Raw genomic sequence first — 18,120 nt, forward strand, 5'->3', positions numbered from 1 at the left:
TCTTTAAAAAAAAAAAAAAGAATCTTAGAGCAGCGCATTACATTTAAGTTTCCAAGATCATGCCTTTATCTTATTTTTAAAGTATTAAGTCTTTTTAGTCAACTGAACAGTGAATTCCATGAAAATAAATCATTCAGTGGTATTTAGATTTACATAAAAATAAAATGATTACATCTATGAAGATGAGTTCTTTGATGACTGTCGCTGTTGTTTTAAATCAACACTGGATGTGGGTTTTTTTGTGGGTTTTTTGGGTTTTTTTTTTGACAGACCAGCAATTATTCAATTGATTTGAATCAATAATTGGCCAGTGGACAAATTATATATATACTAAACGTCTTCGCGCTTCATTTTTATTTTTTACCTCTATACACACATATATATATATATATATATATATATATATATATATATAATATCTATCTATATTACTATAAAAGTTGAATTGAGCATTATTTCCTTAGATGATATACAAGTAAATAACCACTTTCAAGAAATGGAAGGGAATTAGATGCTTGACGAGTGCTGTGCGCTGAAGCGTGCCGATACCCGAAAAATCACATAAAAGGTCATCTATGTCACTCGTGACAGTCGACAGAGAATAAATGTCCACGTACTTTTAAATTGCAACGTAAGCTACAGAAAAATGTGGAGTGTATCCAAACAAGTCCCCAAAAAGATGTTGGTGTTGACACAAGTACTATCGTTTTAAGCTATGTGAACAACCTATCTTGAAGTTGGACCTAGATAGTTACTTGTAGTACACATATTTGCTACTAACTGCCTTATCAGCGAGATTTGCGTTCTTCTGTAAGACAATAGCCTTTTATACTCTAAAAATTACCGCTGATTCCAGCATGATTGTCATCAGGCTATGCTTCCTTTCTGCCTTTGTTCACGTTGGATTCTCACAAAATGAAGGTAAGCAAATGGAATCTCTACATATTTTTAAATGTAGTTTTTATATGCATTGTGTGACGGTTAACATAGGTAGAACACCTGACTAGAGATTCAGGGGGCCCGGGTTCCAACCCGTCTGATCCGTTACATTTTCTTCTTTCCTTGCATTTGGTGCCTAAGACCAGCCCCAGGAACCACAGATAATTGTATTGCTTGGGTTCGTCTGTGCCATTTATTTAATGGTAAATTCGAATCCAAGCGACACAAATACACGTATGTGTAACTCAGGTGGTTGAGTATGGTGTCCGGATAGGGTCATGTGCAAAAGCGTAATTTATCGCGTTTCTTAAAACGCTATCACGCTAATGTGTACACACAACACGCCGTGGCGCAATCACGCTAATACACAACGCGCTGTCACGCTAACACGCCGTCGCGCTATCACGCTAACACACAACACGCCGTCGCGATATCACACTAACACACAACACGCCGTTGCGTTGTCACGCTAACACGCCGTTGCGCTATCAAACTAACACGCCGTTGCACTGTTGCGCTAATACCCAACACGCCGTCGCGATATCACACTAACACACAACACGCCGTTGCGTTGTCACGCTAACACGCCGTTGCGCTATCAAACTAACACGCCGTTGCACTGTTGCGCTAATACCCAACACGCTGTCGCGCTAACACGCCGTTACACTAACACACAACACGCTGTTGCGCTATCACACAACACGCCGATGTGTTGTGTGATAGCGCGACGGCGTGTTGTGTATTAGCGCAACAACACGACAGCGTGTTGTGAATTAGCGTGATGGCGTGTTCTGTATGAGAACGACAGCATGTTAGCGTGACGGCGTGTTGTGTATTAGCGTGATAGAGTGACGGCGTGTTGTGTATTAGCGCATCAGTGTATTAGCGTGATAGCGCGACGGCGTGTTAGCGTAATAGCACGATGAGAATAAACTATTGTCATTGTCAATGTTACACGGATAAAAGATATTTTCTTAAAAAAAGAATCGCCTATTTTTATTAACAGCTTTTTCAAATCAAAATGCAGGAAAGTATGTAAGCCGATTGATATTAAGGAAAATATTTTTGTTGTTGTAATTATTACAACTGAATATGGAAATTACATTACATTGATCTCGTTATCTGATCACAGCCACATATTCGTGTCATTTTTAATAATCCAGCAGAAAAAATAAAACAATTTATTAATTAAATCGTAGAAACTATTTAAAAACATGGCATGTGAAACGTTGCAATATTTGATCTTTTCTATTTGTATTTTTAGAAAACAACATTCATATTCTATAATTTTTATTTGCATTGTATATTTTCCATTTCCGTTGTATAATTTTTAGATAATTATTTTTCATTTGTATTTTATATCTTCCATTTGTATATATATTTTTTTCCATTTGCGTTGCATAATCTTTTATTTGTATTCCATAGTATTTTATTTGATTTGTAAAAAAGAAAAAATAATTTATACTGATAATTTTCATTTAAAGGGACTGGTTCACGATTTTTGATAAAAATATTTTTCATTTTTGATGTTAAACATTAGAAATATAACTCATTTAATGTTGACAGCCAAAATTTTGACCTTCTGAATGCAAGAATGAAAGCAATATTTTAGCCTTAAATATGTGTTATGTAAACAAAGACTCGAGTCTTTTTATGTAAACAAACAAACAAGTGAAATATTGATTTTGTAATATAATGCATCTTAATTTTGCATAGTCACAAATTTTAACTTTTAGATGACACATTTCACCTCAAAAATGCTTGAAATATGAAAGATATAATAATACTTTGATCGATATCCATTTCTTTTGAAAATTTCGTAAACAATAGCATACCGCAATCTTTGTTTACAAAACAAATAATAAACTCTCTAAAATGAGCTTCTGTGATGATGTATAACCTTAATTTTCATGTGAAATCTTTCAAACACATTAGACAGTAGATTTTGTTCATTAAAAGGGGAAAACAAAATTTTGGGTAAAATCGTGAATCAGTCCCTTAATTAATTAATAATATTAATAATAATAAATTTATTTTGTAAAGCGTAAAATCCATATTGCTCTAAACGATATTTAAATAACAATAAAATAAGTAAAACAAGTTGTATAAGAACAAATGACTTGTAGGTGAAGATAAGGAGTCCGTTATGATTGCACAACATAGTAATCTTGACTTAGATTTCATCTGCACAGACTAGTTATAATAAATTGTAAACAGATGAGTCTTTAGTTTAGATTTAAAGATACAGAGACTAGCAGCAGTTCTGATATCATATGGTAGAGCATTCCACAGTTTAGGGCCAGCCACACTAAAAGCTCGAGTTTGAATCACAGATGAAGTGGTAAATGGCACTTGTAGTAGGCTCTGATCACTGGACCGCAGAGTTCTGGAGGGAGCATAGGGTGTTATGAGTTCCTGCAGATTGGATGGAGCCATGATGTGGACTGTTTTGTACACTAACACCAATGTCTTGAAGATGATTCTCTGCTGAACTGGCAGCCAACGGAGGGAATGTAGTACTAGTGTAATGCTGTCATATTTGTGGGTGCCTGAGATGATTCTGGCTGCAGCGTATTGGATGGTTTGGAGCCGCTGAATCTGCTTTGATGGTAAGCCGTAGTAGAGAGAGTTACAGTCGTCCAGCTTTGTTGTTATGAAGGCATGGACAACACATTCCAGCGATTCCCTGTCCTGATATCTCCTCAGCTGGCTCAGGTTCTTAAGGTGGATGAAGGCACCTCTGCACACTGATGATATATGTGCCTCCATGGTCATGTGACAGTCAATGGTTACACCAACGCCCTTGGCCTTAGTAACAGGAGTGATAGAGTCGTCTCCTACTTGCAGTGATGGTGTGTGCAGCTTAGAGGCCATTTGTTTGGAGGATATCACTAGCACCTCAGTCTTGTCTGTGTTGATCTTGAGGTGATGCTGAGCCATCCAGATTTGAACTGACCACAAGCAAAACTCCATCTGACTGACTACAAGAGCGGTCTGTTGGACTTTAAAGCTGATATACAGTTCATTATCGTAAGCATACATGTGGTACAAGACTTGAATGTATCCAAGAAATTGTTTATTATGTCTCCCCTTCCCAGAAGGGGGGTATATTGTTTTGGTGTGAATTCTTCTTCCGCTTTTCATACAAAGTTTGGCCGGGCCATAATTTTTTTTTATCTTTTGACACAGGCCTTTGATATTTGGTATGTGAGTATACCATGATAAGACAGTGTTATTTGTGATGACCTTGACCTTTTATGTAAAGTCAAATAATAGAAGTTTTTGGGCATTTTTTGTTGTTGTCCGGACAATAACTTTTTGTCTTTCGACATAGGCCTTTGGTATTTGGTATGTTGGTAAGTTTAATTTACTATCATATGTTCACAACACTGTTCCTTGGTTGAAGCACATATATACATATAAGTGACTGTTATGTCCCAATAACCATTTTAAAAATGATCAGTGGCGAATTTAAGGGAGGCACAGCCCCCCCCCCCCCCCCCCCTAAAATTTTCAAATTTAAGGTAAATCGTGGTATCTTGTTTAGAAAAATATACTTAACCATAAAAGAAACAATAATTTTTTCTACCCCCGGAGATATAAATGACAAAATCTGTTGATTTCTTGAATTACTTTATTGGGAGAACTTATTTTTTTTCCAAAACCCTTAAAATTTGCGTCAGTTTATTAATTTCACCTTATAAAAATGATAGAAAATAGTACAAATGACTAAATAGGAGACATATTTCAAGCCCTATAAAATCTGTAAAATCCAGACTCCCTGCCTCATAAAGTGGCGCCCCCGTAACCGTAATTCCTGGATCTGCCCCTGATGATCCCTAAAATGTGTTAAATGCGAGAGGTGTTGAAGAAGTTGAAGTTCAGGAGCCACGTTTCACAGGAAAGTATATGTACCGTAGTTGCTTAAATGCAATGGTGTGAAATTCCCCCTCGAAAAATTAAATTCATCTCTTTTATGCGTCTACTTCGAATAGCGATATTCAAACTTCCCCTCGCGTATCAACTTTTCCCCCGTGGAATAGGTCCTCAGTTCCCCTTGCTTGCCGTACGAAGCGATTCAATGAGGCGGTCATTCAGATGAGACCGAAAAAATCCGAGGCCCCATGTCACAGCAGGTGTGGCACAATAAAGATCCCTCCCTGCTCAAAGGCCATAAACGCTGAGCATAGGCCTAAATTTTGCACCCCTTCACCGACAATGGTGACTTCTCCATATGAGTGAGAGATTCTCGAGAGGGACGTTAAACAGTATACAATCAATCAATCAACCTTGTGTTTAACCAGTGGCGGATCTTAACATTTCTTAAGATGTCTTGAGACCCGTAGTAAGTCCAGAGCAAAGCCCTCGTGGTGGCCAGGGGGCGAAGTCCCCTGAAACTACTGCGTTCTGACAAAAATAAAACCAACATGCTTTTTTGGACACTTCTATACTGATCATATTTGTGAAGGGGAGGGTGTTCCCGGCGCGCTATGTTCAACTATAGTCCTGCATGAAATGAAATCCTTCGTAACCAAAAAAAAAAAAAAAAAAAAAAATCCCTCGGATACTATACAAATGAAAAATTTCACTATACAAAAGGAAAATTATACAATACAAATGAAAAATCAAATATTGCAACGTTTGACAAGTCATCCATACTTCAGGTGCCTGTGTCTAGGATAGGTCCTAAGAAGTCATAGTGTTATATTTAACATACTAGTGTAACATATTTTCCATCACCGGATACTTTCGTTATTTCCATCACAAGATATAGAATATACATCACAAGATATAGAATATACATCACAAGATATAGAACATACATCATAAGATATTAAACATACATCACAAGATTATCGAACATACATCACAAGATATTAAACATACATCACAAGATATTAAACATACATGTACATCACAAGATATTGAACATACATCTGACACAAGATATTGAACATACATCTGACACAAGATATTGAACATACATCACAAGATTATCGAATAAAGCAACGTTTTACACGCATGCTACACTTGTGTTTATAGTGGATTTTTAAAGTTGACCGGGTATTACGAGACATTGCTTCTCTGGAGATAATGTTGGGACCCCAGTTTAATTCCAACGTATTTCTTTAATAAATTGAAATGTACAACGAGATCGGTGAAATAACAAAATTCTTGTAAAAGGTGACCCGAAATACCCTAAATTACTGTAGCATGGCGGAAATCATCATGTTAGTTGTGTCTACACCAAAGTATCTTCCTCTCTAGCTCCCCGAATGGTTATTCATTGCGGGGATGGGGCTTATCATATTGCAGAGAGAATTATAATCTAATAATTGATGCAATACACCCTCTGTTAAGGTCATTACGGAATTGCGTCAGAATGTGACACCGCGCGCCGCCGTAGTACACGCTTAGATGTTGTAATATAAACAACCACCTTTCGTTTAATTGCAATTACTACTGAGTCTCAAGTTATAGTTCGACTCTTTCGAGATGACAACTACTGTATATATTTTATTGAAATTGTTCACAATGACGATTTTATTGAAAGGATTTGTATTACAACGTGAAGGTAAGGCTTTTGACCGGGTATGGAGGCACATAATGGTCAGAAATTTATGTATTCTAGCAAATTGTCTTAGACATTTGACAGGGGCGGATCCAGGAATTGTGGTTACGGGGGCGCCATTTTATGAGGCAGTGGGTCCAGGGCGAAGCCCTGGTGGGGAAGCTCCTGGATTTTACAGATTTTATGGGGCTTGAAATATTTCTCCTATCAAGTCATTTGTGCTATTTTCTATCATTTTAATAAAGTGAAATCAATAAAATGACCCAAATTTTAAGGGTTTTTTGGAAAAAATTAGGTTCTCCCAATAAAATAATTCAAGAAATCAAAGGATTTTGTCATTTATTTCTCCGGGAGTGGAAGAAATTATTGCTTCTTTTATCGTTTAGTACATTTTCCGAAACAAGATACCGCGATTTACCTTAAATTTGATAATTTTAGGGGGGGGGGGGGCTGCGCCCCCTCTAAATCCGCCACTGTTTGATTATTTTATTTTTCGTTGTTTGAAGTCCCATTCGAGTAATTTTTACTCGTATTGAGACGTTAGCAGCCTCGGGTGTAGAAGCAGACATTTGGACTTCAGTACGACGCTTTCAGTCGTAACAGACTATAGCAATACGGGTTCTCTATCGTAAATAAGAGTTTTCCATTATCAGGTATCGTTTTATTGACTCTAGCAGCCAATTTCGATATTTTGAATTATTCATTCATATACATGTAATACGGAGCGAAGCTACAATCTCATTTTTCCTCCAGATTCCACACACTGGCTTAGAGTAGCAGAAGAAGAACTGCAATCCGCGCTTAAACAGACTGTGAACACGAACAAAGCGAAAAATGTGATTTTGTTCGTTGGTGACGGCATGGGTCTTACCACTGTGACAGCGGCCAGGATTTACAAAGGCCAACAGGGTGGACAGCCCGGCGAGGAGGGTATCCTGGAATTCGAAAAGTTTCCTCATGTTGGTTTGTCCAAAGTAAGGCAATATTGATATCATCTGTTCACTTGAATCCTAGGAAAGATAGGAAAGTTAGTTTTCTTACTAGTATAAATTATGATGTAGGGGTTTACCTCATCTTAAATCGGTACAAAACTTACAATATACTTAATCTTTATAAAGAATTGGGTTGGGAACCGCTTGAAAGCAGAAGAAAAAAACATAAAATTATCCAATTTCATAAAATGGTCCACGGCCTAGTTCCCGAGTACTTTTGTATATCCTATCTAAATGTCATGACTGGGATATAGCAAGCAAAGCAACGAGCTCGCGTCATTGATTACACTTATGAGTAACATATTCTTGCTAACTTTTAACTAAAATTTAGATTGTCATATTTGGTATTTGCATTTTTATTTAAAAGTATCTTCAAAATCGGTTATTTATTCATCGTCGTCTTAAAAAAAACCATGCGAAAATGGAAGAAAAAGCATGTTTCTTAATAATGAAAATACGAGATGAAAACACACGGAATTACTGGTATTGGATACATATGTCAGTAGCGTTTTGAATTATTGCTGTGAAGTTTGGTTGTTTTGTTTTGCCAAATTTATAAAACAATAAATGTAGAATTTTTGTAATTTTGTACAAGAAATATAGTCATTTTTCACAACAGTCCATGAATTTTGTTCACATAGACGTACTTGCCCAACAGACAAGTGGCGGATTCTGCCGCCACCGCCACTGCCATGCTCGTCGGTGAAAAGACAAACTGGTATACACTGGGAGTGACAGGAAAAGCCCAATTTGGGGACTGTAATTTTCCTAAAGAGGCGGAGATAGACACCATTCTCCAGCAATCAAAAATGGAAGGTAGGCCGAGTGACATAAAGGCACTGCGGTGCATATAGGTTAAGCAAGACATTTTCCTGTGTTTTGCCTCAGACTAGAATGACGCTGTCATTGGATAAAACGCGTCACATGATTGCCGTCTATTGATGGATTGTATATTGTTTAACGTCCTTCTCGAGATTATTTCACTCATATGGAGATGTCACCACTGCCGGTGAAGGGCTGCAAAAGTTAGGCCTATGCTCGGCGCTTACGGCCTTTGAGCAGGGAGGGATCTTTATCGTGCCACATCTGTTGTGACACGGGGCCTCGGTTTTTACGGTCTCATCCGAAGGACCGCCCCATTTAGTCGCCTCGTACGACAAGCAAGGGGTACTGAGGACCTATTCCAACCCGGGTCCCCGCAAAATTTAGACGGCAATATGGTGTCCGTCTTTTAAACTGTATTTCTTATACATATTTACATATTGGTCTTCGACAAAACAAAACACTTGTTAGGCTTTTACCGACTGTTTACAGTCGGGTTGTTCCTGGAATAATCCGGCAAATTAGTAAACAAACCCAATCAGTAATAATTCATCAATTTGTGAATATGGTAGAAAAGTTTATTCATAGTGTTTGAGACCGAATTACTTTTTAGAAGTGGGAGGTGTACAATTTGGTTTTAGAGTTCAAAACAAGTGTGCTGTCTGAGAACACAGAACAAACGTTGACGTCCTTCACTGATATTCCATAATCAACGACTCATGCCCGAGTAGATAGGCCTCCAACTGATAAGCGGACGTTAACCAGACAACTATTCATTTTAAAGTTCACTGACCGCTCGAACCTCGATTGATATTAGGAAATTGAATTCCCTAAAGAATATGGATGGTTTCAAGCACAGTTTAGTTGGGTTTTTTTTTTCTTCAAATCTTTATGATTTGGAACATATATGAAAGATCCGTTACCATTTCACAGCAGTATATTTGTTCTCTCAGGAAAATCCACAGGGATCGTCACAACTTCCCGAATAACCCATGCTACGCCTGCTGCAGCCTACGCCAAAATACCACACCGTAATTGGGAGTCGGACGCTGACCTAACAAAATACAATGTCAGCGGGCGCTGCAGGGATATAGCACAACAGCTGATATACAATAACTCTGAAATCGACGTAATATCATATACTTTTCTCATTCAAATGTCATTAACTCTCATCAGCATAAAGGTAGCAGAGTTAGACCTCAATACTTCTGTTGTAGGTGTTATTTGGAGGTGGGAGACGGAGTTTTCTCCCAAAGACAACAAAAGACACCGAAAAAAATTCAAACAACTTGCGGCAAGATGGGAAGAATCTCATCAGGGTATCTATATTTGGACAAAATTTTATTGCATATCAAAAATGACAAAGACACAATATAGACAATTTAATTATCCAGGAATGGAAGGTCATTATGGAAGATATTGGACAGAGGTACAAGTACGTGGAGAACACAGAAGAGTTCCAATCTATCGATCCCTCGGCCACGGACAAAGTTCTAGGTGTGTGCTCAGAAGTTATTCGTAGCTGTTTAGTGTTGTAAATCTCCCTAATAATGATATTTTTAAAAAATAATGCTTTAGAATTGAATAACCATTTGAAAACTTCACAAATGGATCCAATTCTTTGAAGCTGAAAGCTGACTCGGAACCATGCTTCTATAGTAGTACTTAGTAGTATTTTGTTGATAAAATGTTTATGTTGAGAGAGATTACATATCTTAAATTTAGACGGTAAATGTTTGTAAAAATTTAAAGATGATAACTACTGTACTCAGTAGTTAAATATCCTGAAATCATTTAAATTCGTGTTCGCCAATTTTCGTGGATTTTCAAGTTTTAAAAAAAAAAAGTTTCATTTGGATGTAATGTCTTGGATATGGTTTCTATATAATGAGACATTTTTAGAAAGTAGATTGTGTTTTTTCTTGTGTTTTGAAATTCGTGGGGTGGGAGAACCTACGAATTTCACAAAATTTGAGTCCCCGTGAAATCTGATGATTGTACTATATTGTAAGCTGTAAGTACTAATAAGCCTTTGTCATTGATATAGGACTATTCGAAAGCAGCCACATGCAGTATGAACATATGCGGGACAAAGGACCCAAAGGGGAGCCCTCTCTTTCAGAAATGACGAGAAAGGCGATCCAAATACTGCAAAAGAATAAGAAGGGATTTTTCTTGCTGGTTGAAGGTAAGAATATTATTCGAAATCGGTGTAGCTTATTCGCAGCATTACTGACAGGTTTTGTGCCCCCTCCCACTACACACACAGAACAAACAAACTTTCACTGATTTTTCCTTCAATAAACTGTTCATATGAATTCAATTACAAGTTGTAGGGGGTATGCAGGATTTGCCATTTGTATCCGTCCCGTGTTACACCCCAAATCATCGCCCGTCCCGTCTGTCTGTAGACACATGTACAGTATTAAGAATAGCGTTTTACGTGTCCGTCTTTAGACGGGACGCATTATGGTACAGTGATGTCTGTCCGTCCGTCCATCCGTCTGTCTGTAGACACAGTATTAAGAATAGTGTTGTATGTGCCCGTCTTTAGACGGGACGTATTATGGTACGGTGATGTCTTACGTCCGTCCGTCCGTCTGTAGACATAGTATATTAAGAATAGCGTTGTATGTGCCCGTCTTTAGACGGGACGTATTATGGTACAGCGATGTATGTACGTCCGTCCGTCTGTCCGTTGGGAGTGTTCTGTTTCTCTTTTCATTTCTCTGTCACAAATCAAACTGAAACTTGCAATGTGGCTTCTTTGTGAGTCACTCTACCTCCTGTTGCAATTTTCATCCATTTCAAATTACCTTACAGGAATTCTGCTACTTTATGTGAAATTTAATGTTATATGGAGGGGACATGATTCGTCCATCTGACTCCTCCCCCAGTTTTCAAGTGAAGACTTTCTTATTTTACAGAGTGATTGTAACGGTATTGAAGATGTGTATGTGGCAAGGATTTTGATTTTCTTTCATTTTTGCAAAACTTACGGGCTGTTGAACATAATCAGTTTTGAGGAAATATATGATTTGTCCATTACACTAATTTTCTTTGATGTTTGAAAAAAGTACAGGTTTTTGAACTTGGTCAATACTCGGGAAAATATTTTACACACAGAGCTGTCGGCTTGTCTATCTTCCTCCTATCACCTCTTTTAAGCTAGTGCCTATATCAAACAGAATGCAAATGGAAGTATATCATAGCTGAACGATGGCTGATATTACCGTTAGTAAAGTTCTACAACTTACTGTTTCCCAGTTTGTTTGGTATTTCATGATCTGTCTAGTGTCTAGTGCAGGGTTTAGAGGCTTGATATACATGTATATTTAAGACTTTAAAGTCGAATGCAAGTGGTAGTTATATGGCCCAAACTTGATCATCTGGGACATTTATGGATGATTTCTTCCAGATGCTTTACTTCTGTTTATTATGTGGAGAAGTTTGAATGAAATTGTGTATGTGGCCCGCTGTATATATAATTCTTTCAGTGTACTTAAAAGTCGGATCGTCGGTAACAGATGGACAAATTGACACAGTCCTTCATAATAAATAAGCATATTTGGAATTGTACCAAGCGCGCCAAAATTTAAATAATCCTAATTTTAGTAACCATACAAAGTACAGTCTCGACATATTTTTACTGTTTTATGTTTTTCTCTTGGAAGGGTTCATGTTCTTACAAAAAAACATCTATTTCATGGACAGGTGCCAGAATCGATCATGCACATCACGATAATATTGCCAAGCGTGCGTTGACAGAGACTATCGCGATGGATAAAGCAGTTAAAGTAGCAGCGGAAATGACGAAAGAAGAAGACACACTTATCATTGTAACAGCCGACCACTCTCACGTGTTCAACATAGCGGGATATCCAAAGCGAGGCAATGATATTCTAGGTAATAAGAAAATTTAGCATCTGTCGACTTGTAAAAGATTAAAATTTTACATGTATCATAGTGTAGTGATGATTTTGCAGGCGTGGTTGACCCGATTTCAAAAGATTGGTACCCTACAGATAACATGCCTTTCACTACCCTGCTCTACGCCAATGGACCTGGAGGCATCATGCCGAACACAACAAGGCATGACCCTAGAAATGTCAACACAAGTAAGTTGTCGCAATTATTTTGTTATTCTCCTGGTTCAAGACCTTTCTGTTCCTTTCTCTAAAGAAACAAATTCATTTTGCAGCCGCTGACGATTACACGCAGACCAGTGCTGTTCCATTCAAGTCGGAGACTCATGGAGGTGAGGATGTCCCAATCTACGCACGCGGGCCCTGGTCACACTTGATCCACGGCGTGCACGAGCAACATTACGTTTATCACGTGATGTCATTGGCTTCCTGTGTGGGAACACAGAAGACAAAGTGTTCGAAACTTATAAATGCTGGTCAGACTTACAACACCAATGGTGTAACTACATTAACTTTAGTGGCAGTATTGTACTCTCTATTATGATTCACTATGATCTCAGGAGAAAATTAATATTCATGATACTAGATCTCGCGAGAATTGGATATGCATGTTGATAATTCAGACAGTTTTAGTGTTTTTTGAATTTTTGAAAACAATACATTGTATTTTTGTAATATTTAACGTGACCACACATAGTGCATCAATACGAGAAATGACGTCAACGAATTAAGTTTTTTTCATATCGGAACATTCAAGAGCTAGGAGTTAATCAGTGGATCGGTCGTCACCCTTTAAGAGAAAAGTTACATTATTAGCGCGTGTTATTCCCCTTTTATAAAGATTTTTTCTGCATGATTGATTGTGAAATGTGCATGATTTATATTTATTTTATACTTGCGTCAGAGTAATGACAACGTCTAAAGATCCATGACAAAAGAATTTCAAAACTGCAAATATCTTACTTAAATCACATGCATCATGTTTCATTATTTTAATAGTTCAATTTAATATTTGGTATGCAAAGTATCAGCAATATTTTTCAAATTGGTTTTTGTAAACATAATAAAGTACATGAATATAACAAGTCATATATAATTATCATTATGTGCGTGGAGAGAGATAGTGAGACAAAGAGAAAAAAGAGAGAGGCATGTTTTAACTAAATAGTAAGTTCCATCTGTTCCATTGAGTATCAAATTTTTTCTTTTCACCATACTTATATGCAATATATTTGTGTGTTTCATAAAATAATCTCATTTGTGATATTGCAGCAGGCAAGTTTAAAGGTTTCTTAATGCATCTTGCAGTATAGACATAATACTTCAGAAATAAAATGATAGTATTTTGTATATCACTATTATTTTCAATACAAGCTAAAATAAAGGATTTCTTTGTAATTGTAATCTGTCGCTCAGTCTTATTTTCTAAAAATTGTTTGAATTCTACAAGAAATAGTTGTAAACAATCACATTCCCATAAAATTTGTTCTATTGTTTCCTCCTCAGAGTGACAAAAGTTGCAATATTTAGAATCTATTCTCTTTATTTTGAACAATAATGAATTTGTTGCTAAAACTTTGTTTATAATTCTGTACAGAAACCAGTGGAGCTTACAGTCTTTTGTCACTCTGAAGGGTATTTTGTGGATTATTTTTCATTCCCTGTCGTCTACATCTAAAAGCTCACTCCATTTCTCTTTAGAATACAACAGCATTATCTAGTCTTTTTGCCAGCTGAGACCGATTTATTTTTATTAAGAATTTCATAGAAAAATTTTGATTTGTAACCTTTCAAAATTGTGTAAGTATTTGTCATAATTAATGTACTTGTGAGCTTCATGATGTTTTTTTTATTCCAGGGTCTGAATTTTTTATCCATGCATGCTCTTACTGCATAGATAATGCTGTTATATTCTAAAAAATTATCCTAATGTTTGTATAAATATCACAAAAATGTTTCAAACTAAAAAGCGAACCATCTTCATTAATAATATCGTTAATCAGTCTGATGTTGCTGTCAAACATTTGTTTATTAAAAAAGGGTTTTCCACCAATATCAATCTGTGGTGAATCAGCAGCAACAGTGGACTCATCAATAAGACTATGTAATGTAATGTACGACTTGAATACATCAATCCTAAATTTATTTTTCAGTGTTTTTAAAAGAGTGGTGATGTATTCAACCCCACAGTTAATGAATTTGTTCAACGGAAAATTGGGAATAAACAGTCCCATACCTCTGCTGGAGAAAATGAGATGTCTTACCCAAAATAATTTCATAGAAGCTATAAAAGACATTAGATTTACCATTTTCAATCCTCCATCTTCATATTTTTTTTTAACTATTTACTTCTTTTTTTACTCTGTGAGTTGAATTATTCCATATGAAAGAAAAAATATTTTTTCTAAATTTTTACAATATAACTCGGAGGGACTTGGGATTGACATCAAGATATGGTTTAATAAGAGCAAAGCCAATGTCTTAATTAATACACTGTAACTGTGATTTTTTCCAGTTGGAGTCAACAATCTTTTCTCCCAATGTTTAAGTAAAGATTTAATCTATACACATTTTGGTTCATAGTTTAGCTGCATCATTTTTTCTAGTTCCACATCAAAATGTATTCATAGTAGATTAAATCTTGTAGTACCCCACTTAAGCTTGTAATTAGGCAGTAAAATTTCATTACTAAATCTTTTGGATCCAATCCATACTATGAGTTTTGTCAAAATTTGATATAAAGTCCAGACATTTCTGAAAATTGTTGCAGTGTTTCCAATGTGTCTTTGCGCTTTGCAATTTCGCCCAAACCTTGACAGGTTACAGAGATGATTTTAAACATTGAAATCATATAATGAAATACACATCGAGTTATGAAAAAATGATACCCAACAGAACTTCAGAATCCTCAAAGTTGTTGAAAGCATGCAAATAAAGATAAAGACAAAGGATAGAGAGAGGAAAAGGCACATACATGAACACAGAGATATTTGATGTTTATCATCGGTAAAAAGAGTTCAGATGAAAAAATCAGCAATATTTCTCTTGACCAAAACTATTTCTAAGCTGTAGGAAATATAGTATTTCATTGAATATGTACTTCAGATCGTTAAATTAGTTATTTAGGAGAACAAATAAAGATTACTTTTGTTTAATAAATAGGAAGTTACGTCAGCCGCTGGGATTGACTTCGTTTGCATATGGTCCGAAGTTTGATGATGTAGACGATACTGGGCGTGCCTAAATATAGTTCTAATTAACACGTCGTAGTTAGAATTCCTATCTTAGACATGAGTTAGCTTTATGCATAGCTGATAGGGTGATGCTCCGTTTGGCAGAAATATCGCTCCCTTATAAGAATGAATCGTAACACCTTTGTCAGGAATTAGAATGGTCATTTATGGAGGAAATAAATGACAAGAATATTTGAACATATATAATACAAAAGGATGTGTTAAACAGATTAACAAATCCGACAATTAAAAATCAATACACAAATATGATGACAATCTGCCTATGATAACATATATACAACGCAACATAGATAAAACTGTACATTCAAGAAAAGGCGCCAAATTCAAATGAAGAAAAAATATCTCCAAGATAAACATTTTATTTTCATAAATATGTTTTTGTGGAAACTATCGAAATGGACTATACTTACCCGTTCCTACGTTTAGTCAATTTCAAGGTTTTGAACGAAATTCACACATCGTAGAAGAAATATGATCGTTTTAATTTCACTATCCGACACGGAAAATCAGTGCGTTTTGGTTGTATTGATTAAATTGTTGGCTCTAGGGTGTTTGCATGAATATGATCTACATTTGTAAACAAATATTGAAATATCAACTCGAGATTGAAATGGATGTTTTTAATCAAGTGATTAATTTGCATATACATTTACTTGTAAATCTCAGTTGAAAATAGTTTACATTTCATATGGGTTTGGCATAAGAACACAATAGTTTGAACAGAAAGGCATTTCTACGGAAGCCGATAGGTGCCAGGGTATAGAATTAATATTTATTTAACTGGCGGCCGCCACTTATTAACTGGCGGCCGCCATATAAATTAACTGGCGGCCGCCATATAAATTAACTGGCGACCGCCAGTTATTTTATCTGGAGGCCGCCACTTAATTCATATATGGCGACTGCCAATTGCAAAAACAATGCAATTCATATCGCTGAGTGATTATTTTGGAAAGATCTAGAATAGTACGCAAACACGCAGCATCGTTTTTCAAAGTGTATAGGGACAGTCGGAAGAGAAATTGTCTTCTACAATTGTTGACAAGCAGAAAAGAAACCTAAAATGTCTCTTTTGTCCAAACTTCGTACTCCTAAATTGGAGGGAGAGGGCTCCGTTCATTCTTCAATTGATCAGTTCATTCATTATTACATTTTTACCATTCATTACTACCACCAAAAGAGTGGGGTGGGGGCCAATCCGCCAATTAATCTTATTTCACAGGTGAAAATAATTATAGTTTGCATGTGAACATAATAGAAATTGAACGTTGTCAAAAAAATGGAGGGTCAGCTCCGTGGTTCTACGTATTTAACAGTACAATCGAAAAACAATAATTTAATGCTCTTAATTGTATATATATATATATATATATATATCACATACATATTACTAAGCATTGGGGGGGGATTTCATTTTGAGGGAGAGATAGAGAAAGAGAGAGAAATTGAATAACTGGTGACCGCCATATAAATGATTTAAACTGAGTGGCGGCCGCCATATAAATTAAGTGGCGGCCGCCACTTAATTTATCTGGCGGCCGCCAGTTAATTTATATGGCGGCCGCCAGTTAAATGAACTGGCGGCCGCCATATAATTAACTGGCGGCCGCAATATAAATTAAGTGGCGGCCGCCAGATAATAAGTGGCGGCCGCCAGTTAAATTAAGCGGCGGCCGCCAGTTAAATAAATATTAATTCTATACCCTGGCACCTATCGGCTTCCGTACATTTCAAACATTAGTCACAACTTAAAAAGTGCGACTATTCGGAAAAAGAAAGACAAAAACCGACACCACTTGTTACTACGTATTCCAAAGGCTTCCCAACCTGCATGATATTTTGAGAAAATATCATATAGTTCATAAATCCGAAAAAGCAGTCCACCTTAACAGACCCATAGCCTCAGGCCATAGATGCGTGTAGGAAAGGCAATAACTTACTTAGACATTCGCATACATAAGAAACCTATGATACCTTTTTAATTTAAATGAGGCATATAGAGAAAAGAAATGTTTTATGAAAATATTTCAAGAATATTGAAAATTGTGATGACAAAAGTTTATAATAAAATTGAATTGATTGCAAATCTTCAAGTGTGGTTAACAATGTTTAATCAAATTGTCTGCCCTGGTCAGAATGAATCTAGAGTGGAACTCCTTACATCTACAAAATCCTCTGCAATGGTTATTGCCTCTTAGTTTTTGACCGGATAAGCCTCTATCCATCGTGTGAAGTAATCCGAAATGATAACATACTAGTCAACCTTCTCGGCCCGTGGTAAAGGACCAAGCATGTCTATGGCCACTCTCTCCAGAGGTTCGCCCACTGAATACTGACCCAATTATTCTCTGGCTGCCCTTGGTGGGTTCTTCCTTGTTTCACAGTCTCTAATATATTTCACAATATCAATCGTGGTAAGATCCCCAGTAGAATCTTTCTCTTATTTTCTCGGTGGTTTTGCAGATTACTAGATGTTCACCTGTAAGGTTGTCATGTACCAACATCAGTACTTCTTCAATACCTACCACTGTCTGATAATAGATTTGTTCATTTTCTTCCCACGTCCCGAAGAGTGTGAGCGTGTAATACAGTGGAAACATCATTGTTCGTGGGGA

The 18,120-nt window shown here is 36.5% G+C and overlaps 1 protein-coding gene across 2 annotated transcripts; it reads left to right on the plus strand.

Moving 5' to 3' along the window:
* Positions 1–250: 250 nt before the first annotated feature.
* Positions 251–13,655, plus strand: LOC125678753 (alkaline phosphatase-like). Of its 2 annotated transcripts, none has more exons than XM_048917437.2 (10): positions 251–921; positions 7,265–7,485; positions 8,145–8,319; positions 9,279–9,454; positions 9,543–9,644; positions 9,720–9,822; positions 10,373–10,513; positions 12,040–12,231; positions 12,312–12,443; positions 12,527–13,655. In XM_048917437.2, exons 1-10 carry the CDS (start codon positions 858–860, stop codon positions 12,793–12,795), a joined length of 1,575 nt encoding a protein of 524 aa, XP_048773394.2. In that variant the 5' UTR covers positions 251–857; the 3' UTR covers positions 12,796–13,655. The 2 variants fall into 2 exon arrangements, with proteins under 2 accessions (XP_048773394.2, XP_048773384.2); XM_048917427.2 differs by lacking the exon at positions 251–921 and adding an exon at positions 5,774–6,514.
* The last annotated feature ends 4,465 nt before the right edge of the window (positions 13,656–18,120 follow it).

Source organism: Ostrea edulis, chromosome 1, assembly GCF_947568905.1.
Source record: "Ostrea edulis chromosome 1, xbOstEdul1.1, whole genome shotgun sequence".
NCBI classification, from domain to species: Eukaryota; Metazoa; Mollusca; class Bivalvia; order Ostreida; family Ostreidae; genus Ostrea; species Ostrea edulis.

What these genes read in the sequence shown, in the direction of transcription:
- LOC125678753 (XM_048917427.2), top strand. Translation starts at nt 6,436, where the DNA reads ATGACAACTACTGTATATATTTTATTGAAATTGTTCACAATGACGATT. An exon ending in CCAGCAATCAAAAATGGAAG is followed by an intron (nt 8,320 to 9,278) that starts GTAGGCCGAGTG and finishes TTGTTCTCTCAG; the next exon opens with GAAAATCCACAGGGATCGTC. An exon ending in GCGAGGCAATGATATTCTAG is followed by an intron (nt 12,232 to 12,311) that starts GTAATAAGAAAA and finishes ATGATTTTGCAG; the next exon opens with GCGTGGTTGACCCGATTTCA.